Here is a 25,393-nt window from a genome sequence, read left to right on the forward strand (position 1 = left end):
ATGCCCGATACTTCTCTAATTTCTCCATTTGCTGACAGAGTGACTCGTCAGAGAGAGAAAATTCCCAGTGAAGGAAATGTGAAGTACCTGGACAACAAGTCCCATGTCTTTTCTAAGAATGCCAACCTAGAGTTAAAAGGAGGGAACCCAAAGTAACTGGCATATTACTGGCTACTCTTCATCAGGAAGCTATTCAAAACATTGTACAGGGACATTCATGCAGCAGTGACACAGTCATTGACCCACACAGGAGGGGCTGGAAGGAAGGAAAGCTGTAAATCCTATTGAGCAGGGATGATTGGAGTAGACAAGGATGTGCCAACTCAAGGAGACAGGGCTGCAATGTGTATTTGTATTAAATAAAATACACAAGTTCACCATGAATCACTATACAAAAGAGTTAACCAGGAAATGGCATGCTATTCCAGGGCTGCGACAACAGGAGTACGATCTGGCTCACCCCTCAATCCCAGCAGAGTTACAATGACCAAGCACTCTTTGGAAATGACCGCTTTACCATAGCCACTAATTAGGATTGAGAAATAGGTAAGAAAAACCCTGTTCCTCAACTTTATTCCACATGACCTATACAGCCTGAATACCCACTCCTTCGGGAAGCTCAAGCAACAACTGGCTGAGGAGCAATTTTATCATACAATTGTGCCTGTCCAAACTCCCTTGGTAGACAATGTGAGAGGCAAGGGAAGGAAAGAGGAGGCACTTAAGGCAAATACCAAGACAGACCCTCGAATGACCTAAAGACTTGTGCCTCATTCTTCAGATTAGTCAGTTTATAGTTCTGAGGAAAGAGAAATGCGTTGCTTCCTCTTCCTCATCAGAGTCATTTCAAGGGTGGATTAACTTACTGACCCTCTGAAAAGTGCAAGGGATTAAAACAGATGCCAAAAAATCCATTAGCTAGGATGAAGAAAGAGAGAAAAGGGAAAAACAAAGTCAAAGACCAGTAGGAAAACGGGAAGCAAGAGGGCATATTCATTTCTAAAGAGAAACCTTGGATGGTCACACAGTTGCTTCCAAGTCTTCGCTGTCAAGACACAGAACAACAACATTGCTGTAACCCAGCTAAGCCACTGGCACGGTGCACCACGCAGCGTGGGGGAGGAGAAAGGTCTACTTAAACCACAGCAGCTATGAGAACATATACACCTATGTAAGAGCACAAAAAAGCAACCTAGGCACAAGACTCGTTGATCCAGTGTTTCTTACTGTTAATCACCGAACAGCAGAGACACAAGATCGCTGATCTTTGGCAGTATGCAGGGGAGAGCGTTTGACAAAGAGACAACCCTTTCTTCTTTAATTGCTTCCCATATTCCTCTCTACTCCTTATCATCCTGTAAAGGCTTTCCACAGCATCAGCTAGACCTCTCTGCTCTACAGCACTTCTATGCAAGCCTTGTACTACTAACTGTAAATTCTTTCCCAGAGTTTTCTCTCTTTCTTCCAATTTTTTAACTTTCTTCTCTGCCATTTCCATCATCAAACTATCTTCTCCTTTTCCAGTATACAAAGTATTTGCTCCCTCAAGTCCGTCTTCCAATCCAGCTCTTGCAGGGAAGGCTTGTGACAACATTACCAAATACAGTACAGTAAAATTCCACTAACCTATATCTAAAAAAACCCTGTAAAAATGCCCTGAAACACTTGGCAGGGACTGACTTTCAAAGCTCCTCAATGCTTTTGCCAGTCTTCAAACTATGTCGTCAGTTTTCAACCTGTAAAAGAGATTACTGAGGGTGGACATGAGAGGGGTGTATAAAATCATGGGCAGCCTGAAGGAGATAAATGAGGAACGCTGTCTCTTCCAGTATGGGAATGGGAGGGAAGGGGGAGGTTAAAAACAAGAGAAGGTTTTCCTTTACACAACACCTAATTAAATTCTGAAAATTCTTGACTATGGATGTCGGGGATGCTTAAAAAAAAAAGTCTGTAAGATTTCAAAAAGGAATCAGACATGCCGTGAAGAAGAAATCCATTGAGGGCTACTAAACACAAAGGAACCACCTCTAGCTCAAGAAGTTCAGAACTGCCAACTGACCGAAGCCTGGCGATGTGTTTAACCTGCCCTCATGCTCTTTTTCAGGCACCTGCTGCTGACCACTCCTGGCAAGAGGATATTAGGCTAAATGGACATTTGCATTGACCTACCTAGCCACTCTTGTGTTAAACTCCTCTCGTACACACACATTTTCAGGACAGGGGGGTGTCTCTGGCATGAGACTTATGTGAAAGTCTTATGTGTTAATCTGTCTCTTGAGCCAACGTTTTTTCAGACACAGAACGTGTGTCCTCTCCTTAGCATGGAGCTGCAGGCATATACGATGTTCCCAGCATAAGAATTTACGCACACAGTGCTTCAGCTACTTATTTCATAGTGAAGGCCTTTACTTGCTTCCATGCAAATGCGCAGTTTCTGCCACCCACATTCGACAACTGTATTATATTTGGGAAAGTAGATTAAAGGCTAGGATCAGACTAAATAAAACAATTAATGCATAAAGCTTAGCTTCACTGCAAGAGCACTGCAATGTTCCCACAGAGCTCGAAGGACCATCTAAGACAGGTTTCTTAAAACTCTAATACGATAACACAATCAATGTATCAAAGGTTGCTGGTGTTAGACACACTGGAACACACCGCTGTTGGCTAATCAGTAATCCCAAAAGGATGGGAAATTCTCCCAAGCTTTTTTTTTCCTACACTAGCTTCGACAACCTAACCTTTTTGTACATATCCCTTCTGATACATACCCCATCTACGTACATTCCTGACTCTTCCTCCCCACCCCACAAGAAATGAAAGAAACGCAAAGTGTTTAACACATCATACAGACTGAGAACGTGGATCCATGTCTATATTAAGGCATAAAATTAACAGTATTTATTGTTCAATGGAGCAAACTGCTATGAAGTGCAAGGAATGGGTCTTGTTACAGATGCCATGTGAATCATAACTTTGATATTTCCTGATGTGTATTTAAAACTCCAGCCTCCAAACAGCATAGAGTATTTCTGGATAACATTACCATGTGTGCATACAACATGTGCATGCAAACTATGCGTCCACACTGACTGTTAAATAGCGGGATTGCTACAGCAGCTGTCCGAGTTGCAGGCCTCTCTCTCAAGAAGTCAGACTGCTTCTGTCCAGCCAGATGCCAACTGTCAGCCAGCCAGGGCATGTGCTGCTGCTGCCTACATACCCAAACACGGCCAAGTTCTCACCACGTTAGTCAGGTCTGTTAGAACGGCCGTGTGCTGGCCTCACAGACATGCTACACAGGGGTTGGAAGGCCTGCAAAGACTGGCACAAGTATCTGGTGGAAGAGGGACAACAATGGCACGACTGGCTTAGTGGCACAGGGATTTCAATGCTGCCTGAAAGAAGAGATTTTTATTGAGTAAAAGGAATGAGTAACTTCTGCACACCTTTCAGAGAAGTCTACAGCAGCGGGTATGTTTTTCTATACAAACCTCACTCCGGTAAACTGCAGTGGACTGTTCTTGGTTCCTCCATTCCTACTAATTTTTGTTAGCCGGCAGGGTTGCTACAGAGATTTGAAATATCTTGTGCACCGCGTTCACTGCAATTTTTGAAATTACAAGCCCCTACATATCAGAAAGACTCAATAACCTTCCAGTTGGCTTTTGAACTTGTCTGTGTTCAAGATCGCCTGCTCTTCTCCACCAAAATACCCTAACACTTATTCTCCCTGAGCTGCTTCTTCCCCAGAGGAGTTGGCCACTTCAGCCCTGGTGGTCAGAAGCAGAGCTGGTACCTTCCACCTCTTTTCTTCTGTAATCTGATCTATTTCTTCTTCCCTAATAAACCTCAAACTTTTCAAAAACAGGCCTTTTTACAATCAAAAAAACCTTGTAGGAATCCTGCGGTAAATCCATTCCTACACCAGAAAGCCTTCAGCACCCGAAGTGATACTGAACTCAAGTTTCAGCAGAAGTCATGTGGGAAGGGCCTAAATTAATAGTCAGCTACTACGGGCTATTTTATATCTGCTCTGTAAACCTTGGAAGACTTAAAGAAAGCCAAAATACAGTAGCAGCCATAGTTGTTTCACATATTTACTAGATCCTAAAAGATTTTTTTATGAGGCAGAACCTTCCCCTACCCGCAAGCCCCTAGTGTTATTACAAGCTGACTTCCCTAAAGCATTTATCACAAAATCATGCAACCTTCCCAGGCTTCAGACTGGCATGGCGATGGGCTGGTCTCATTCATGGCCTCCTACAACATGCAAGATTACTGGCTTTCAAATTACAAGTCAGAGGCTTGGTCAGACAGAAAGCCCATTAGGAAAGCTGCACACAAGATCCTCACATGCAAAGCCACCACAGTTTGTTGGCTGACTGTGTGGTTCAAAAGCTTATATCAGCCTGTCTAAAAACACTCTGACAAAAAGAAGGAGAACCAGTCAGAGAAGAAAATCAAAGCCTGAGAAGCTGCAAATAACAATAGAGAGAAATAAGTCAGCTAATAACTTTAAGTAAGAGTCACAGCCTTCAAGCCTTCCCACAACAGACTTATCACTTGAGCTGTTTACTGCAGATCAGAAAGCCTAACACTGGATGGCCTTTGATGGGTTTTTTTGTTTCTAAAACATACTCTTTTGCAGGTGATTCATAACACGACAAATTCTCAAAGGGAGCCCAGTTATACTGTGGGAACTCTTAGTTTCCAAAACAGAAAAGAAACAGGATCACTAACAAGTTCAAAGTGTTCTTTCAAAACACTAAATCTCATACGCCTCTAAATTAGCAAACAGTTTTATTCAAGCCCTTTGTTCACAGTTTCAGCAAACCTAAAAGGGAGTCAACATACAAGTAATTCAGCGGTCAGGAGAACACGGAGGACAAGGACTCTCTGAAAGTAAATATTTAGAGTAACGTGCTATCTACACAGGAGTACAGAATAGTTGAGGCTGGCAGGGACCTCTGGAGATCATCCCGTCCAACTCCCCTGCTCAAAGCAGGGTCAGCTAAAGCAGGTTGGGTCTAGTTGTTTTGAGTATCTCCAACGATGGAGACTCCACACCGCTCTAGGCAACCTGTTCCAGTCTTCGACCATCCTCACAGTGAGGAGTTTCTTTAGCTCACAGGGGGCTTTCCTTTGTGTCCACTGATTCACTGCTACTGACTCAGTTCTATTTGATGCCTGCTGTCACCAAGGGATATGACATCACTCACGTCAGCAATGACATACAAGGCTACTGACCCATCTACAAGAATGGATGAATGGAGCACAGCTACATGATCAAAGGAAGTCACTGTTCAATGGAACAGGAAAGCTGCATTAGGTGTCTAATTACAGGCCTGGCAGGATCAACCTGATCAATGTTTACCACTCCGCACAGTGCGCTCACTGCATATAATTGTGTGAAATTGCATTACTCAGCCTACAGCCTCCCTTAGGAGGAGGAAGGAAGGAAAACGGGCCCAAGGCAAGAGATTTATATCAGCCAAAGTCTATGTATTGATACACGGGAGTGAGAGTGGATCGCTATCAGTGGTTTCTGACCAAGCAATTTTTCTTTAAAAGCATGACAAATAACAACAAAATAAGATCTCTGCTCATTAGTCCCACCTACAACATCAGATGAATCCCCTGAATACGTTGTGAGAGAAATATGTGTTTCCCAAATCATCTTCACTGCTGGCCACCGCATCTTGCCACGCACACTGCTCCTTACTGATCCAGAACCTGGATTCCCTGTTTGCAGTTTGGTTCCTCAAGTCTCTTCAGCAGGCAAATGCCTGGGTACACTAACTGTGAATGCAAGTGTTACCAGCTGTTTTTCATGCCTATCAAAGAGAGGTAAAAAAAATCTGCAGTCATCCCCCCCACCGGTGTCTGAAGCAGACTCACAGCTTCTGTTCATGGGAGGACACCAGCAAAAAGCTCTCTAGCTACCTCAGTAGCTAGCAGAGCGGGCATTTCAGCAGTAGCTTCTAGGAGCTCCCTTTCATGACAATTCATCTTTACTACTTTTTGTTGTTGAGATTCTGAATCCATGCAAATTACTCTGTAGTTTAGTACGACCTGACAGATTGGGCAAAATAAGCTGTCTCAGCAACAAAAGATACCCTTTCCAGTGTTTAATATCCCTTTAAAAAAATTCCCCGGAGACAGAGAAGCCAAACTGTCTTTAATTTTAGACCAGGGGTACGCAAGGACATCAAAAAGAAGTGTTACTTACTAATAGCCCCTGTGTAGGTTGGCTGTGTAAGGTCTTTTGGCACCTTCCTGTAGATGTCAAACCTGAAAGAGGAAAAGCAACAGCCATAAAACAGGTGGAACATTTCAATACATTTCAAGTCCCCCCAGGGATGAATGATGCTGAAGTTTTTCCATCCAGCTTTCCAACAACTTTTTTTCAGTTCGCAGAAGGAAATGAGAAGGAAAAACAAAACAGAACAAAAAATCCTTCTTCTTTTGTACAATTATGTAACTGCGCTCCTTCTTGGCTCCAATTTCCAAAGCACTTCTCTCCACCTCCCTCGCCTTGCTGTCATGGATCTGTGCAATCTGAACTGTTAGAAGTGCCAGGGAAGAAGTCACGCTGGACAAGTTTACAGACCACCGTAAAAGGAAAAGGATACTCTACAGACTCCTGAATAAAGAGGCCTGGCAAAAAACCACAGCAAGACACAACCTGTATTGCCCCTTGTAGTTTGTATCCTGCAATAGCCAGAAATTGACAATACCAAAGTCAGAAATCAAGGTGTTGGGACAAGAAACCTACCCTTGGACACTGGATACACAAGAGAAATTAACCCCACAAGAAGTTTGCTACTCCCCCAGCAAAATCTAGATTAATATTAGACCGTTGTTTTGATTCAGTCATATCTTTTAATATCCATATGGCTCAGCTTTGCTATTTTAAACTGTTCATGGTTAAACTTTCACTGCCCTTATGATGTTAGCTGTATTATTTCCTACAACCTTGTGTTCCTGCACATCCAGCCGCAATGCAGCTCTGACATCAGTTTTTCCACCACTCAATAAAAATTAATTAATGCATTAAAAACACACACACCCCCTAAAGAAGGAAGTGACTGGTTCTCCCCCAAAACAGACTTTTTTTGGATATACCACAAGTGGGTGAGATTGATGCTTTTTCCAGCTCTGGAGAGGCATGAGAGACACCGGCTTCCAAATTCTTATTCTACACTGCACCAAGATGAAACACCCCCATGTTTATTCAGCAGTTCCTAACACACCAAGTATTATACTGAGAATTTAAAAACTAGATCATCTTTCTTTACTTCACTCTTCATCTGTTGAGATCACTTACAACTTGAAGGCACTCTGGGTGAACAAAACAGCATTTGTCCTGCATGAGATTAGGATGACATTGTTGCTGTGTTCCACTCAGGAGTTGAAGCTGGAGGAAGGAAGGGTAAGAGAGGGAAGGAGAGAGTGTATAAAGACAGTTCACCTACACAGCTCAAGTCCTGAACATGCTATGTAATCACTTAACCGTTCCAACAACCCACTGTGATACACTTGACAGAGCATGCTGCGCAGGATATGCGTTGCAGCTATATGTTTTTATGACTCCATTCACCACCACCTCCTAAATAGATTAGCAATATTCCTGAAGCAAACAGTCCATTTATGGCTCTCCAGCTGCCCTGAGAACATCTGGAAAGTGCTGTTTACATTCTTTCCGCATACACCAAAGCAACAGCAGCAGCGGATGGTAAAGCAACCCAGAGTAGCTGATGACATCATGGTCTCACAGGCAGAGGAAGTAGCTGATCGTTCCTGCTCACAGCCCATTAAACGCTGAAACCTGGCGTCGTCTCGCCAAGTCACAATAATAGATCAGCAAGGCTAAAAAAGCTGAGAGAGAAAGAGAGAGCGAGAGCGCGCACATGAACATGCAAGAACTGCTGAGTGTGAGTGAACAATTAGAAATAGGAAATATCTCTATGCTGGATTCAGTAAAAACAGCAGCATGTGGATACTATAAAAGGAAATTTGTTCTCACAGTGAGAAATATTTACTAGTATTAAAATGATGACCCATCACAGGATTTAAAAAAAAAAAAAAAAAATCTAGCTTTTAAAATAACTCAGTGGAAAGTTGATGTCATGGCAGGGTTCTCTCCTCTCAGACTGCCATTTTAATCACGTAAGTAACACCCAAACCCCACAAATTAAGTTTTACATGGCATAAGTAAGCTAGGATTAGGCAAAGACACTACAGAAAGCGATCAATGGCTCCCAGCCACATTTATCGCCTGGCTTTTAAGTGCTTAACAGACAGTCCACCCCCTCTGTGCTATTCTGCTTCCATCTCTTCTACCACAACATTACATTCCCTCCCTCTTCTCCTACCATGACACACATCTAAAAAGGGCTTTAAGCAAGTCTCTAGATCTGATTTGCCTGGAGTTTTGAGAACTCTTGGGTCTATATTTACAGGCCGAAGCCTCCCTGCAAGGACAGTACAGCACATTCACAACAGTTGTCACATGAGGCCCTTAATGCACTTTAAGGATCACTTAATGTATGAGCACAGTGAGCGTACACAGCTTGCTAGGCAAAGAACACCAGGCAAACAGCATCCCAGCCCTGAACTTACATTCTAGAGGCACATAGAAGAGAAGTGCAGAACAACCCAGGAGAATCGCATAAAGCTTTAACGACTTTGTTTTGTAGAATTAACACATTTTTAGATAAGGACAGACACTGAGGAATAACACAGAATCAAGAGTGGACAACATATGCAAAAGAAGCAACGAGAGCAGGCTGGATGGTAGGGAGGAAGAAGGAAAGTTGAGCTGAGATCTTGTGGATGAACACAGAAGCTTGAAGGATGACATCCAGAACCTGACTCAAGCAGCAGAAGGGAAGGCAAGCAGGGGAGGTGTATTTAAGCTTGCAGGAGGATGCTGAAATGATCAAAACAATTAACATTAACAGCAAGGGAATGGAAAGAGACAGGTTTGGAATAAGAGACAAACACTGTTGGCTAGCTTTTTCTCACTGACACATGATACCAGTAAGTCCAAGAGACTACCAAACCAAAAGAAAAAGGACTGGGTACATGTGTGTATCATCTGCTTGGAAAATAGATGCTCTGGATTAGGAGGGTTTATACTTCGGTAAAGGAAAAATACTCTTCAGGGTACCAGGCATCTTCCCATAAAGCATCTCATACTGGCCACAGCTTGAGAAAGTACAATTTACTTAGTCTGATCCAGGATGGTGAAAACAGTAGTTGGGTTTACGCATTCAGAGAAGGGCAAGTTGGAAGCCCAAGGGATAGCAAAACATCAAACTTTGAAGAGAATGATGGGAGATGCTGGCATGGCCAGGGAGCAGAGCTATCTTGTAAACTCTGATTTAAACTCTGAGTCAAAAGAAGATAAAAATTGCAGAGGATTCAATGAAATGTATGTTTGTGAGACACAAGAGAGATGAGATCCCAGCAGTAAGTAGAGGATGGAACCCCAAAGAAGGCCTCATTAATTACATGTAATTCTAATAAATAAGTAAATCAAGTAAACTTCTCAAAAAAATCCATGAAGTTGACAAGAGTTATTGTAACAGGATACCCTAAGGCCCAAGAAATCAGAGAATTGTGAAAGCCATAACTCCTATCAGACCTAAGGGTTAAAAATCTGATTAACTTCTAGACTCCACTAGACAAACCCCTCTCCTTTTGCCACTGGCTTCTTGCCTATGTCACAGAGCTCAAAGCAATTTCAGGGGATCACTTACACTGTCCTGGGAAGAGAAAAGAATGAGGATTAGACACCACAGATGATTTGTAATGTATGAGGGAGGAGGCCATGGAGTTGTATGCGTGGTAAAGGGGAACAGGTTTTACTTGCCCTCAGGTCAGATGTTCCTGCAAGCACCTGCAGTAAAAATTCCAATAAGCCTCCAGGTTCCTGACGCATTGGTCACTTGGAAGAGTATTTGTACCCTAGGAACAGAGAGGAACCTCGTGCTCTATAAATTGCAAAAGCTGCCTTACAAACTTCTGATACTGGCACATTCACAGCAGTGGAAGACATTACGAATGCTGGAGGAAGACTGGATGTTCAGAAAGGTTACGCCAGCCAGCTCATAACACAGCGAGACGCACTGTACTACACTGTGAATATCCATTTTGATAGTCTTGTAGTCATAGCCAAAACGACCACGAGAAACCAGGGTGTAGATTTACAGCATGTTCACTGCTTCGCAGTAACTGCTAAGTGAGCTCTCTGCAGTACTGGGCAGCAGTTTACCCCGCTTTCATGCAGGGATACATTACTTTACGCTTACAAAGCATGCAGATGTACAGTTTCCACAGGACGACCAGCACGTTATTTATATCTAGCTTCTGGCAACTTTCTTCCTTCGCTCAGAAAGGCAAGACTTGTAAAAGGCGAAATAATATCTTTGAGTCAATCAACTGAAATAGCTGCAGAGTGGAAACAACAAGCTTTTTGCTGGGAAAGCTCTTCCTCCAGGTCATATGTATCCTCATAAAGGGAGGGCTGGACCTTGCAATACCAGAATACAAGGCTAAAGATAGAACTAGGCTGTCATCAGTGTAACAAAGGAATTTCCTGACACATCTAGTATATCTATTGTCTTTTCTTTCAATGGAGAACATGGTTGCAAACAAAGAAATAAAAAAAGGCTGTTTGGCAATGTCAGAGTTTTGCAGGAACCAACATTCATAACTAACATCAGTACTTTTTTCTCAATCCAATGCTGAAGGGACATAACCAAAAACTTTCTCACCTCCCTGACAGGAATGTCAACAAACTGGTCAAACAGCATTATAAAGAAGAGCAGCACAAGGATCATTCTTAAATAGGTTCAAGCAGAGAATTCACAAACCTTAGCATGATTAAGTGAGGTCTGAGGCAGAACCCCAGCTGTCTGATGGACAGGTGTGCAACAGTCCTCTCAGAAACATAGAAATTACACGTTTGGTCTCATCTTATTGCAGTTGCACAAGTGGACAGCGAGGTAAAACTGCAGATGGGGACACCTCAATGGAGCCGAACAAAAGGATGGCAGATTTCAAGTGCCAATAAGTATCAGATGGACTTCAAAAGCTATACCTAGACTAATATGGACTGTTGCTATTCAAACATTTCTTTTCTTCAGATAGAAGTATATGCTCTTTGCGTTCATTTTTCAGGATCTCCTAGAGCCACAGAAAGCATCACAGTATTTAACAAGCCAGAGGCAGATGCAGTAGTGCTTATCTGAGCCACAATCAATCATGTCCAAGGCTGGCTACGCAGAGGCAATGGTAGGTCAAACCCAACAGAACGAGGCAAGTTGACATCATCAGCCCTGGGGTGATTCCTGACTTTCCTTTCAAATCTATCTGATTGATAGTGCAATATGGGTGACAGGGAGGGCAGAAGATGTCTACCCAAACACTGCATTTTTTTCTGGAGTAGATATTTCAAATGCCTGCCCTGAGACCGGGGATGAGCTCACTCCCTCAGCAGGAGCTGCTACGGGCAGGGCTTTCTGCCAGGGCGTGCTTTATATACACCTGAACAGTTTCAAGTCTGGATCTGAAATTTTTCAGGAAATGAAGCAATAAATACATTATTTCACTGAAGATTACCACCTCTCCAAACAGAAAAATCCTCTCTGACACCTTTGGAGTCTGAAAAGAGCTTCAGGAAAATACTACAGTAACAACTCTGTAAGATACCGTTAACTTTTTCATGAACAAAAAGCAAAGAACTTGAGGCAATACAAAAAAATAATACTTGTAAGTATAACTAACTAGACGGTGGTTAAATTTGAATGTCTTGTAGCAAAGGGAAACTCTGATACCTAAAGGAGTTCACACCAGAGAAGGAAGAACACTAATTCCTCCTTCAGTTTACAGCATTTGTTGTAACCCTCAAGCGTGCCCACCCGTCCCTGGCACAAACAGAGGAGCAATGCACTGGCCATGTCACCTAGGGCAGACATTCAGAGCACAGCTTATAAATCTCCCTACACTACTGACTCACTGTGTGGATCACTGCAGAGAGACAGCAGATGCTTTAGCTCTGTCTGTGGAGCGCTGAAACACAACTCTGGAGCGAGCAGCAGTGGGATGTCTCCATATACCCTTCTGCAAGTTCTGTTTTTACTGATTTAACTAAGGGGCAAGGGAAAGATTTTTTTGCAGCTCTTGGACTGTATCTTGGATTCCAGTTAATCAAGCAGCCAAGCAAAAGTGCAACACATTCACATGTGGCACTTGGTCACAGAACAGAATTCAGGCACCGTAAGTCATCAGCAAACAGATTAATTTTCATCCCTTTCCACTCCTCAGATGATTCTGGCTTCAATGCTCACAGGAAAAATGTTTTTGTTCTTCAGGCAGATTATGTTTTTCCCCAGAAGAACTGAATATTTAAGCATTGGACTTCTTTTTGAAGCATACTGGCTCTATCGTAGGTACTTCCGCAGCACATACTGAAAGGGGATGGTGTTTAGAGGACATGATCATTCATTACAGCAAATTACATTTCTGATGTCAAAGATGATTAAAAAAAAAATTTAAAAAATGAGTATCATGGCTGACATTCCACCTTTAGCAGGTCAATGGTGGCGTAAATACATCATGTCATCTTGTCTTAGCAGCAAGGGTCCATGGCTGTGATTCACACAGAAGAATGTGGGTGTTGAAACAATGCTTGATTCTCCACCTCCCATATTAACCAGCTTTTAGAAGTGACATCTATTTTTCAGCAAATACCACATTTGAAGTTAAGGTCACTAATTCCTGGTGACATTACTCACTATCAATAATGAGTCCAGTGCACAGTGAACAGCTATCTTAATTTTATCACATAACAGTAGCTTTCTCTCTGAAAAAAAGAGACAACCTGGTGCTGAACCAATTTGCTTCATTAACAAATAACTCTACTTGAAGTGACTTGCAAGTACTACACATTTAACAGCAGAAATGTAACCTCACTATTAAGTTAACCAAATAACTGAAAATTTTACAGCAGATTTGACTAAACTAGGCAAAGGGGAATTATCAAGTACAGATACAAAAAGTTAACTTTGAAAATACTACAAAGATTACGTTGCTACTGCAATAAGAAATTTGAAGAACTGTGGAACATGTATTCCCACATGCTGCATGCTGGAGACCCAGTGCTGGACAAGTGCTCATTCATTGCGAAAAGGGAGCAACATCTCCATCATAATCTATCAGATACCATAATGTCTCTCAAAGAGAAGAAAAAGGGTGTGGGGGAGATGTCCCTAGGGTTTCCAATATACAGGAGAAAACCCAGATAAGAAAAAGCCAACTGGTGAAGCCTTGCATCCCGAACTGTCCCAAAGGGCTTTTACGGTCAGCAAAATCTCCATTCCTGATTACTTCCTTCTTGGCAAGAAACATGTCTCCTCTGAGAAACAGAGGGGCTGCTGATTGAAAAAGAGAAAGGTAAGGCACCTATGACACATACACAGAGGGACAGGTTGCTTGTCTGAAGAAATGAAGAATAATACACCTTCCCAAGCTGAGATGGCTTCCTGGATAAACAAAAGCCCTTGGTCAAACATCAACTCAAGTTTAAATCACAGCACAAAGGAGCAAAGAAATAACAAACCCCTGTGGCAGTCAGCACTTCGGTAGGAGGCTGTGGGGCATGGATCACTCAGATTTCTGTTGAGATTCCCTCTTCTCACACATTTAAATATCTGCAGTACAGGTTAATTCACTCCCAAGATAGCAGTTTAAGTCAGAAAGCAGGAATAAGTCTGTCTTTTCAGAACCTTTTCAAAAGCAAGACTGTGTCACACTAAAACCACTGAGCCTTTCGTATACCAAGAAAGCAAGCTCTAAAACCTAGCACGCCAGCTAAAATGAATTTGTAGGCTAAGCTCTCTGCTCTACAAAAAGAAACAACATGAGGCTGGCTTTTTAAGAATCATTTCATGCAAGAAATGTTTCCTTGCCACTGCACAGGGGAATACAAGCCGGTTAAAGCAGTTTTCAAAACTTTTTTCCCCGTGCGCTTCTACCTGTGTGCTGGTAATGCCCTTACCCAGTTTAACAGCAAGTAGCACAGCTCCTGCAAACTGGAGAGTTATTCAAGTGCAATATTGCTGCTGGTTTTTTCCATTTGTCAAGTTCTTCTTGCAAACCAAAGAGAAGTGAATCAGAATATGGCTGCAGGCCTCAAATATCAAGAATCCAAGATGGCTTGATGTCAGTATTTCTCCACACACACGCCAATTCCTGACTGATGTAACAAAGAGTTTGCCTGTTCCTTAAAAAGTCCATTCATTACGTACTCACCAGTAAATGGAGTTACAACGTGGAAAAAAGAATTTCTACCATTACACGCTGTATTTGCCATGTTCAAGAAACATAACGCAGAGGTATCCCGCACAGAGTAGACACATTAAGTTTTAAGAAACTCATTCTTAAAAAAAAAAAAAAAAAAAAAAAGGTGCTTTTTGTCAAAAGAAGATGAAGCACTCTATTTATTAATTATACTGGGTTTCTTTTTCAGGTGAATAGAAAAACTGCTGCACGGTGCATTTCTAGGAACATATATTCATTCAAAACAACAACCCCAGACTGCTTTTGATGAAAACTACATGCACTGTGGAAGGTACACAAAGAGCAAGGCAGCTGCCAAACACAACTTTGGACACTCAAGCTAGTGCCAGCATCCATTTAATCTTCTTTAAGAGTCATCTTGAGGCAGCTCTGTCTGATAACAGGCTAGAAAACATCTAGTGTCTTCTCTTCTTTGAGAGCATCTACCATTTAGACATTATAAATAAACTCATTTTTAGGCCACATCCTTCTGAATTACACCACTCTTTAATTACTTCATGTAGACATCAGTGAATCCAGTCAACTAACAATTTCTATTCAGCTGCCATTGAAGAGACGAATCATCCTTAACTTTTAGAAGGATTAATTTTCCCTGGAGACATGGACATAACCTTGGGATTTGTCACACTCTACACACTTTTATTCTTCCTCTTACTGCTTCCTATCTGCCTCCTCAGGCATTTCTCTTATATTGCTGTATTACAGACATATGATTCAGAGAGCAGAAATGGTTGGTTCAGTCACCTTTATTTGGTTCCCCACAGGAGTTATAGATCTGATGTAGAGACAGACAAGCAGCTCTTCCCACAAGATTTGTATAGCTGTATCTATTTTTAAGTTTGTCATTTCACGACAGTTCAGGAAACCAAGGTGGGTGTGAAGTGGGGAGAGGAGAATGAGCAACCTCAACCCCACTTCAGGAAACATGTTTAAGTGCACATGAAATGAGCTGGAACGATGGCTCTGAAGAGTTTTCAACCAGTCCGCAGTATGGGCTACTGCACAACTTACTTTCCTCGTACTACCGCTACTACCACCTTTGGAAGAAGCATCCCTAGAGACAACAGAAGAGTTTACGGATTATTCATTCGGTACCTGCCACTATTAAGGCTCTTAGCAGAGATACCACTTACAGTTGAGAATCCAGCAATTCACTTTGCATAAAACGCTTTATCATTTATAAGGAGGACATGGGAAGCAGGAAGAAACTCAGTCATGATAAATATAAGTTGGATTAAGTCCATCTGAAATTCAAAGACCGCTGTGCACCAATAAACTCCATTTTCTCTCTCCAGGAAAACTAGCAGAGATTGGTGTTACAAAGGAGAGGTCAGAATTTAGTCACCACGTTTGTCTCAGGAGTTTCCTTTTGCCCCCCAAAATCAGTGTAGCTTGGAGGCAGAAGGGAAAAAAAAGAGACCATATTGAATACCTTCTATGTGAATTAATGGAATCAAAAAGAAGCTATGGAGAGACTGTTGTCAGAGCAAGATTATTCAGGCTGGAGACTAACGGCAGAAGGGAAACACCCTTCCAGCAGTACCCCCTGGTATTTCTACAGAAACCTTCCCACCAAAGGCATGCTGTTTTGTGTCAAGGAGCGTTTGTATCTTTGCAATCTGCTGACTGCTCAGGCAAAGAGATGTCCATCATCTAACCAAAGCTTAAGAATCAGAAGTACAAAGTGCATAAGAGAAAACCTGCCTCTCCAACAGTTCCAGGTACCGTGGGGTCTCTGTTCACCAACATGTTCTAGAGGTTTCAATGAAGCAATTCAGCAAAAGAGGTGGCTTACAGAGAGCACTGAAACACCCAGTAACTGGCACTCCCCATCCGCCTCCCCATACTCCACAACACGAATATGAAGTAAAACAGATTCTCAGGCTGTAGCTGCTCGACTAAGATGGGAAGAAATTGAGGCCCCAGGACTTTATCTCTCGGTGCTTCTTCAATTGAGACAGACATTTAAAAAAAAAAAAAAAAAAGATTACAAGGTGCTAGAAAAACTAAGAGAAACTAGGAAAGCATATAGAATACTCCAATGTTACTAGAAGAACAAAAGATTCTAAACCAAAAAATCAAGTTACTTAGCTAAAAGCTTAAAAAAAAAGTTGTTTAACAGGCAGCAACTGTTCCTCTGTTTCCTTGGGTCACTGCTCTCAAATAATGACTTTGGAACAATTCATCCCCGCTTTGTCAACAAAGCTGCCTTAACAGCCCTTGAACACTGGGCAGCAGGAGCAGGCCAACCACACCAACTGAACGGCAAAAGCCATCAGGCACTCAGCTGTAGGTAGTCACTGCAGTAGCTTTTAACCTCTTCAGAGGCCATTTAGCTCTAAATAAAAACAAGCAGGCTTATGTATAAGCCCTCACTCCACCAAACGCAGACACTGAGTGTTAACACCTTTCTGGCTTTGCTCCTTCCTATGAAGCATATCAGACACTCACAGTGAGATCTTTAAAAGCAAAGCTGTTACGTTCGTATAATGGATAAATCTAAAACCCACCAATTTCATTTTCAATGTGACTGTTCAAGCCGAGGGAAATGTAAAGGTAGAACAAACAGCACAGCTGAGTCAGGTTTGCACACATAGTGCTCTCTGGATTAACAAAAGACCATCTACTTAAAAAATAAAAATAAAACCCCAAGCACCTGTTTGAAGTTGTTGGGGGGACTTTTATTGTTCACAGTTGTTAAAACCAGACCTAGAACTACTGTGACCAGGACCAGAGAGAAAAAGATTAGCCTCTTTATTTGTTAAATTGATTTCATTCAACAGTGGAACAGCAGGCTGACTCCTAGGGTATGCAGAGATGGCCTGAAAGACCAGTTACCCCATTCCATGTGCCTACGACAGAATATTTGAAATAATCAAAACAGTAAAGAGATGGCCCTGGAGAACAGCTAGTATCTGGGACAATGATGATAAAGGAACAAGTGGGGCAAGACTCCCCTCTGCCTAGTGACCCAGAGAGGGGCTGGACATCACCAGACTCCCCTGGGAGAGAGGAGAGGAATGAGCAGATGGCTGGACAGGTGACACAAGAGACTACTCAGCAATTTTGTGGACTGGATTATGTACTCCAGATGCTTGAAAGCTACTACAAAAAAAAGTCAGACCTGGTCTGACTAGCAGTTTGGAGCAAGTCCCTAAACTAGGAAAGCATGGCACGAGAGAAGATGCACTCCCTGAGTAAGAGGTCTGGAGACCTCTAAACGACAGAAAGAGGGAAACTACCTGAAGTGCCGTGTTCCCTCCAAAGTAATGTCAGAACGCAAGCGGGTCTCCGTCTCTCAGGGACACTGGAAATAGCATTAAAATCAAACAACAAGATTTAGAGAGTAGAAGCTCTTGGGTTATTTTGTTTTGGTTTTAGTTGGGGAAACATCAAGAACAGCATGTCTTTTTAAGTAAAACCTCTCTTACTTTACCCTAAAAAAGCAGCGACTTCCAACTCCCTATGCATTTTCAACTTCTTATGGTCCTTGCTGTACCTGTTCTGGACAAAACCACAAAATTTTGTTCCATGGATCTATCAGAGAAAGAAGAATTTAGAGTAAATTCACTCTAAAACAGTCCAAATGAAGTAGAGGTGCCTTATTCTAACGCCTTCCTCTACACATGTATAGGAAGCCCTAAATTTTCTATTTTTATGGAGAAATATTAGTTCAAGATTTCCTTCTGAAATCCTTTCTTTAGATCATGCTGCTTTTCTTCCCATTCAAAGGCAAGCGCGTGCTCTGACAACTCTGCAAGAACACTTAGCTCCTACACAATCCAGCACAGACAAAAAGTAATAACTCTTCTTCCAACAAAGCAGGTGAAATTTATTACCCTGTTTTACAGGGTGGGAAAACAATGGCAAGAAGTCAGCAGCAGGGGAAGAAAATAGGAACTACTGACTCTGAGCACATCATTTTGCAATTGTTAATTCTTTATTTAAATGCAATTTCTATGTTTCCTGTCTGATAGCAGATGAGAACATAATGTGCAGAGTGCAGCTCAGGAGAGCTTCTGGGACAGCCACGCTGCGATCCCACGGATGGGATGCAGCAGTGGGAGCCAACAGACCTGAATTCTGTTCTGCTCCCAGCACTGACTCACTGCGTAATTTCTGTTCCAGTCAATTAAATCTTTCTTCTTCAGCTTTTTCATTTTGTAGAGTGGCACCTGGTGACATTTGCCCACTTTTCATCAAGCACATTGAAATCTACAATTGAAAAACTGAAGAAATATGAAGAATTTCCAATCAAAGTTCCAACTTTTTGAAGGTCTGTACAAGGAAAGCTCCAGGAAGATGTACTTATGAAAACAACTGGATGTGTACTGCAAGAGCTAAGCCTTGGTTCAGTATGAGGGTTGTGCCTAGAGTGCATGTTTACGAACAATCTTGATCAGAAATGGTTTTGTGAATTGGGACACAAACTTCGAAGCATGTGGAAAGTAAAATAAGGTGATTCTGTTAATCTAAGTTTCACACAGAAAGTAAACATTGAATACCCAGCTACCAAAGCTTGGCCCTGAATGTGAGTTCGAGATGCAAATAAAGATTCAAAGCAGGACTAATAAGCCGATACTTGCAAATACCAAGCAGTTATTAACACATTTTATAAGATTAACACCTGCGTAACAGCAGATAGTATACAAACATCATTAAGTAATCAGCTAGTCCTCATTTACACACAATAGGGTATTAACACACATACTGCTGAAGTTGAGCTTTAATGGATAAACTCTCAAGGCTTCAAAATTACATTGGAAACTCTTTAATCCAGAACTACTTCGAGCAAGCTCTGATATGCGAAAAACCAGACAAGGAGATGGAGGGGCTAATGTGGATTTAAACTAGTTTATCTGTACTGCAAGCAGGTGAAGACTGCAATTTTCAAATTCTGTATGACTGACTTGTCACTCACAACATCACACCAGTTTTCGAAGCATGATCCTCCAAATAATATTTTTTTTTGACTTTCTGACTCTCCACACTTTTAAGCCCAGGAGTGAAATGCAGGAATAGGTTTCCTTGCCAGCCAGCTCCTCCCTCTTAATTCTAGTTCCAAGAACATAATGAAACTAACAGAGGAAGTTTCTGAAACAAGGAGGAGTACTGAGAACAAGAAAACAAGGTTAGCCAGGAGGACTGTCATTAATTATATAATCCAGCCTTTGGGTAACTGGACATTTAGGGAAAGGGGCTGAGAGAATGTCGGAGGCATCAGCCTCTGCAGCATTATGTCATCTGGTCTGCTAGTTACTTAACAGGTACAGCATTTCTATAGGGGGAAAAAAAACCCCCACACACATTTATGTCTAGGACAAAAGACTATGAATCCCCACAACACTTGCAGAAAGAGGTCACAAAAAATGAATACATTCTGCCATTTAAATTGATTTCTTTCCAAGGAGCTAGTTCTCCTGTTTTCTCTCTTCTGCCAGCTTCCCCGACTCCATTGTGCTGTCCTGCATAACACCTTTTTGTCAACGGTGTTCTAAATTTTGTGCTTTTATTCTTTCAGCGAGTAAGAAGCTTGTTCTCTATTGCCCAGGAATACACAGCAAGTGCTATTGGTGAAATACACCAAAAGTGAAAACTATTTCAGGTGGCACTGAAGAATGGAAGAGAGGAAGTGGTACATCACATTTTTTTTCAAAATAAAACGATAGGCTCAAACATATTTCAAAGGTAATTAGGAGGAGGAAAGTATTTATAATCTCAAATACTCAATGGTGGAGCCTTGCCAGCAAGCATTTTACTTCCTTTTAGGCAGTGAAGCCGGTGTCAAAATGAAGGATGGAAGAGAAATGTATTTTTAATAAAGTGAGCAAACTATACTGTGCTTCATCAAAATAGGAGAAAAGTGTCATGAAGAAAAAATGTTCAAGTAAGGGGACTGGTATTTAAAGGGATCCAGCCCTTCACTGGACTGTAAACAAGAGCAATTGTATTTCTGAATGGTAGTACCGTATTCTGGAGATCAGAAAGAGAGAATGGAGGCAGAGAGAACAGGGAACAGGATTAAACATATATGGCTGCTCCCCAAACTAAGTAAATTGTTCAGATACTTGAATGTCATAAGTAGACTGTAACTCTTCCTGTCACGGAGCCTTCATCCCCCTTAAGCTCAGAGATTCTTGCTCTCGCAGCTCCCCAGCACATCCCAGTGCCTCCCACCATCGCATCCCCCAGACACTTCCTCCAGCACCGTCCCTCACCCATTCCCTCCTTTGTAAGCCCCCCAGTCCTGAATGTCTCTCCCTTTCCCAATTCGAGACCTGCCAGCTCAGGGTTCCTCTACCTCCTGCCATGTGCCTCCGGCTCCATCTCGCTGCCCACAGCTGCTGGTTCCCAGTATTGCCAGTGCTACTGGCCTCAGTAGCCAACTCCTTACCCCTCTTGACAGACACAAAGTCCTGATCTCCAGCAGACACTTAACAAAATTCAAACTTGGACTGCGATTTCCAAGAAATTACCTACACACAACTCAGAGCAAAACCAGGACACAGCTATGGAAAAAAAGAGTTGTACCAGTCTTTCCCATAGCTTCTAGGAATCACAAAACATTAAGACTGCTGCTGCCTTGTACTGCTGAACACATTGAAACAAGATCTGGTAAGATTAATTTAGCATCAGAACCGTGTAAATTTTATTTGTGGATGCTGCTTTCTGAAAGGTTTAAGTCCCAGCTGCATTACGACAGCAAACAAATCAGAGATTTGTACAAAATAGCATGAACAAATATAACATCTGGAGAAGAAAAAAAAAAAAGGAGGGGGGTGAAGAAAATAGCTCCATCTTTATAAGGCTTCCTCAAAAGCACACAGGCAAATCCATACCCTACTGCATGACAGAGAGATTTCTCTACATCAATAAGGGAAACTCCTGGACTTCTGCTAGGCTCACCATCTCATGCTGGACCAGGCCAAGAAAATCACTCCAAGGAAAAACTGTTCAGCCACTGCTCTGCAAAGTGAGCGAACAAAGTAAGGTCCCCTCAAAACAAATCAGTAACTGAGGCTCAGAAAGGGATTGCTATTTGCCTGAGGCTGAAAAGAGTTAAGAATAGCACAACCCTGACTTGAGGGAGTAGACAATGGCCTTCACTGCTGTATACAAGCACAACACAAAGTCTTCCTTCTCCTCCAAAGCAATTTCTATAGGACAAAAGCCATTCTTAATACACAAGATATAGGGGCAAAAACCATACCCTTACCCAGAGCATCCAGCAGGGATTAAAATATATTGTACTTTTTCACTATCTAACCTAACAATATCAATAAACATGCAGTGACCAGCTCAGGTTCTCCTATTTATATTCCAATCTAAGGAGACGAGAATTTCTGTACGTGCTTTTATAACTCAATCCTATTTTTTAGTTGCATATAACTGTATTACCTAGAAGCAAGTACAAATCAAATGTATTATCTAGCTTCCAAGTGAAGTTCCTGGTTTTGACTTGGTTTCCAAGAAACATCCGTAACATGCTACCCCACTACAAAAACGTGGCTGATACAGACCCAAGATAGAGGTGGAGCTTGTAGTTGGGGACGACGTTTACCAGCGTTTGTTAGTCCAGATATCACTTGTTATAATGCAGCAGCCAGATTCAGATTTTGTTCAGTAGGGTCACACTTGATTTAGAGTGACGTGGAATCCGAGTGACGCTCTGAGACTTCACCTTTATCAGAAAACACACAGTCATATTTACATTACCGGCTGTACTGGTGTTTTAGCAGGCTCTCCAACCTTGTTTTATTCACAGCACACAGTGGTCTACAGAAATGGACAGCAATTAGGGAGGCAAGTGATCTGCCTTAGGATATGACTGTTAAATACTAAGCAGCCATTACTGCCTGAAATCCAGTTAGTAGTAATACATGCCTTGTCTATATTAACATAGCATTTTGAAGGCTCTTCTATTAAATGCCAATCTTTCTGGCTTCTCTGGATTAAGCTAGACACATCTCATTTGGAAACATCCTTAAAAACCAACCAAACAAAAAAAGCAAACATCCAAACACACGCAATTCAAACGCAGCCAATCACACTGTCCATCTATCTAATTGCTTGTCCCTACTTGTACGTACTCCACATTTCAGTATAAGGAAGATTTTGTAGACTATGGCAAAACTGTGGTTAATAAATTTTTGGCAGAACAAGTTTTCCATTTTGGGGGCAGCTGTATCAGTACAGGAATACCTAGACAACACTTCAGGGCTTGTGCTTGGATAGAAGGCAAAAACCCCAGATGATTCTACTATTTCTTCTTTCATTGCAAGACTATTTTTTTCTCACCACCTCCACCATTTGAATTACATGCCTAAAAAATACACATGCACACTTCAAAATACAAGCTCAACAACTTCCACAGCTTCTCACTCCACGCTGGTGGTATTGCTTCAACTCTGTTTACAGTGTGATTCAGTCATTTTCACAGCAATGAACTATGATGGCATGAAGAAAGCATCTGTGTCATCAACGGGGGAACAAAGGAGGACAGTTAAAGTTCAGAAGGAACAATACAAAACTTTCCTATAAAGCCAGATCTTAATACTTCTGTACTTACTCAGGAAAAGTTTTCTACTCCAACTATATTTCAAGAAAAATAATGCATTAGGGAGACTTAGGAAGAAATATTTACACATGTGCCCTCCATGCATAATCAGTTATTTGTGGCATAAACATCAATAGACTTTGTCTGTACAACTCTACTTGCCCATCTGACTGCTGTGACTGCAGAATAATTTCTCAGGTGCCCTCAAAGGGCTATTGTTGAAACAAAGTTAGTCATGGTACTGCCTGGCACCAAAATCAACTTTGGTAATTACGTAAGGTGGCAGCAATACCACTCGGAAGGCTTGTTTACCAGCGACATTGCACAATGTGAAGTGGAACATGCTTGCCAGATGTGGCTGCAGTTCAAGATGAAAATCCGCCTGCAGAGTTACCAGGCGCTCTGAAGCGGTAAGCTATCGCTTCAGTAGCTAGAGAGAAAAAGTGCAGGTCCCTTCAAAGTGTAGAGAGGCAACTATCTAACCAACACAGAACAACGTTACAGCCACTAGTTATAAATGTAGACAATTTAGGAAGCGACGGGTACCAGCTCAATCACATACAGGATTTAAGATTTTGAACGAAATCATTGTACAAGTGGCAATGCCTATGGCTGTGGAAGTGAGCGTGACCATGCAGAGCTTCGTACACGACACATGCAAACCTTTCTGATATGCCATTGCTACACACAAACCAGCAGGCACAACTCATTCAATCAGGAGAAGCAGTACCAGCCGGCCTTAGCTGTTTATCCTTCTCTCGTGTTCTCCCCACACTGTTTCAGCCAAGAACGCACCTACCTGCTATCACCGCCATGTACCGTCTACAGGAGAGGCATCGTGAGCTCATTTGTAAAGTAAGTTCAGCGACTAATTTTGCCAATGAACTAGTGTGTGTTAATGCAGCTAGTTAGACAACGTGCTGGGAAAGAGCAAGGAGGTGGATGGAGTACAGAGCACCACGATCCGATGAGAAATGCGGAGCTGGTTGAGATTTCACAAAGAGATTCCAAACTAAAACTCCTGAGCAAATATGTACATTTCCACTAACATTTGATATTTATTAGGCAGTACCAAAACACCGCGTAGTCACCATTTCTGCTTAACAATTGGCAAACGTTCAAGTACAGGCCGAACAAATCCAATACAAGTTTAAGTGCGATTTGAGGGGTTGCAGAAAGATTTTAAGTTGTGACCTTCACAAACCTGTTGAAAGAAAAATGGTAGGATTACCAAAGGCAGCTTTGTTCCTTCTTTTCTTAAGCACGAAGACTAAAATAAAGCTTAGGCTCACAAGTGAATGAGAAATTGTTGTCCAAGGGGTTGGTTAGTCTGGAAGAGATTTTTCTCCTAAGACTCCAAATCGCCTACAATCTACTGGTTTGCCCTCACTAATCTGGTCGGGAATCGAAGGCAGACAAACAGACCTCCCTGATGTTGCTGAAGCAGTCTGTATCACTCGTTTCGCAGCTGTGCCAGGTCAGGTGTCTTGAGCATCAGTTTGCCTATTAGCCATCACAACTCTTAGGTCTAAATTAAAACCAAACATACTGCCTCTCCTAAAAGCAACAAGGTTGGAAGTGCGTCAGCTTTGGTTAAGCCTGGACAATTTGATTTAAAAAAGACCCGTCTGTGTCCCAACGCAACAAAAATGTTGTTTATATCTGAATGAGAATACCCACACAAAAAGTATCATTTATCACAGATGTGCTAAAGAACAGCTGACTATGGGGGCCCATTGTACTGTGCAGATGGAATAAGAGTCTTTGCTGCAAAGAACTTCCACTCTAAATCAGCATTTAAATTTAAATCCCTTCTAAGTCTGGCTACTTTCCCATGACCTCCAAAATCCAGGCATAACATACTGTTACTTCATTCAGGTTATCAAGCCATAAAAAACAACAACAAAAAAACAACCAAACAAAAAAACCACCCTAATGAAAACATCACAATGATTAATCGTGGGAAATAAATTCTGAATTTCTCAGTTAAATATAAAAATAAGGATTCACGGATATTTGCCACTCTATGCCAAAAAAGTGGCCAGTGCACAACTGAGAATTGCCCACAATTAGAACAAAAACTTGATTTCAGAGCAGTCTATTTTAGTTTTTCTCAGTCTAATCAGTTAAAGCTACCAAAATAGTTCCGAAGTTTCAGTATCTGCTACAAAGCCATCAGTAACTCTTTCATGCAAATAGGCAGATGCCAAGAAAAGCCAACAAATTCAAGAGAACTTGCAGCAACATTTCTCTCTACCATATCCATGTCCAGTGCACAGGAGTCACTTCATTTTTACTTCTGTAATTCTCAACACCAGAGCAGTATAAAGTCCAGCACTGACATTCGCTGCTGAAGCTAAGCCTCTCTGCTAACTGGATCACATGTGCAAGAAATCTTCTGGCCCACAATCACCATTCAAGATGACCCAGGCTTACAGTTTAATCTAATTATGATTTTAACCATCC

At 41.9% G+C, this 25,393-nt stretch overlaps 1 protein-coding gene across 1 annotated transcript in view; it reads right to left on the reverse strand.

The window, feature by feature from the left end:
- Positions 1-23,742, reverse strand: part of ERGIC1 (endoplasmic reticulum-golgi intermediate compartment (ERGIC) 1) — a 53,023-nt gene extending 29,281 nt beyond the window's left edge. The window contains exons 1-3 of the mRNA XM_009580044.1: positions 23,727-23,742; positions 15,382-15,424; positions 6,233-6,294 (exon numbers count right to left, since the gene is read on the reverse strand). Of these exons, the coding sequence (XP_009578339.1) occupies positions 6,233-6,294; positions 15,382-15,424; positions 23,727-23,742 (121 nt within the window). The remainder of the gene's footprint in view (positions 1-6,232; positions 6,295-15,381; positions 15,425-23,726) is intronic.
- Between the last annotated feature and the right edge of the window lie 1,651 nt (positions 23,743-25,393).

Source organism: Fulmarus glacialis, unplaced genomic scaffold (assembly GCF_000690835.1).
Source record: "Fulmarus glacialis isolate BGI_N327 unplaced genomic scaffold, ASM69083v1 scaffold796, whole genome shotgun sequence".
NCBI classification, from domain to species: Eukaryota; Metazoa; Chordata; class Aves; order Procellariiformes; family Procellariidae; genus Fulmarus; species Fulmarus glacialis.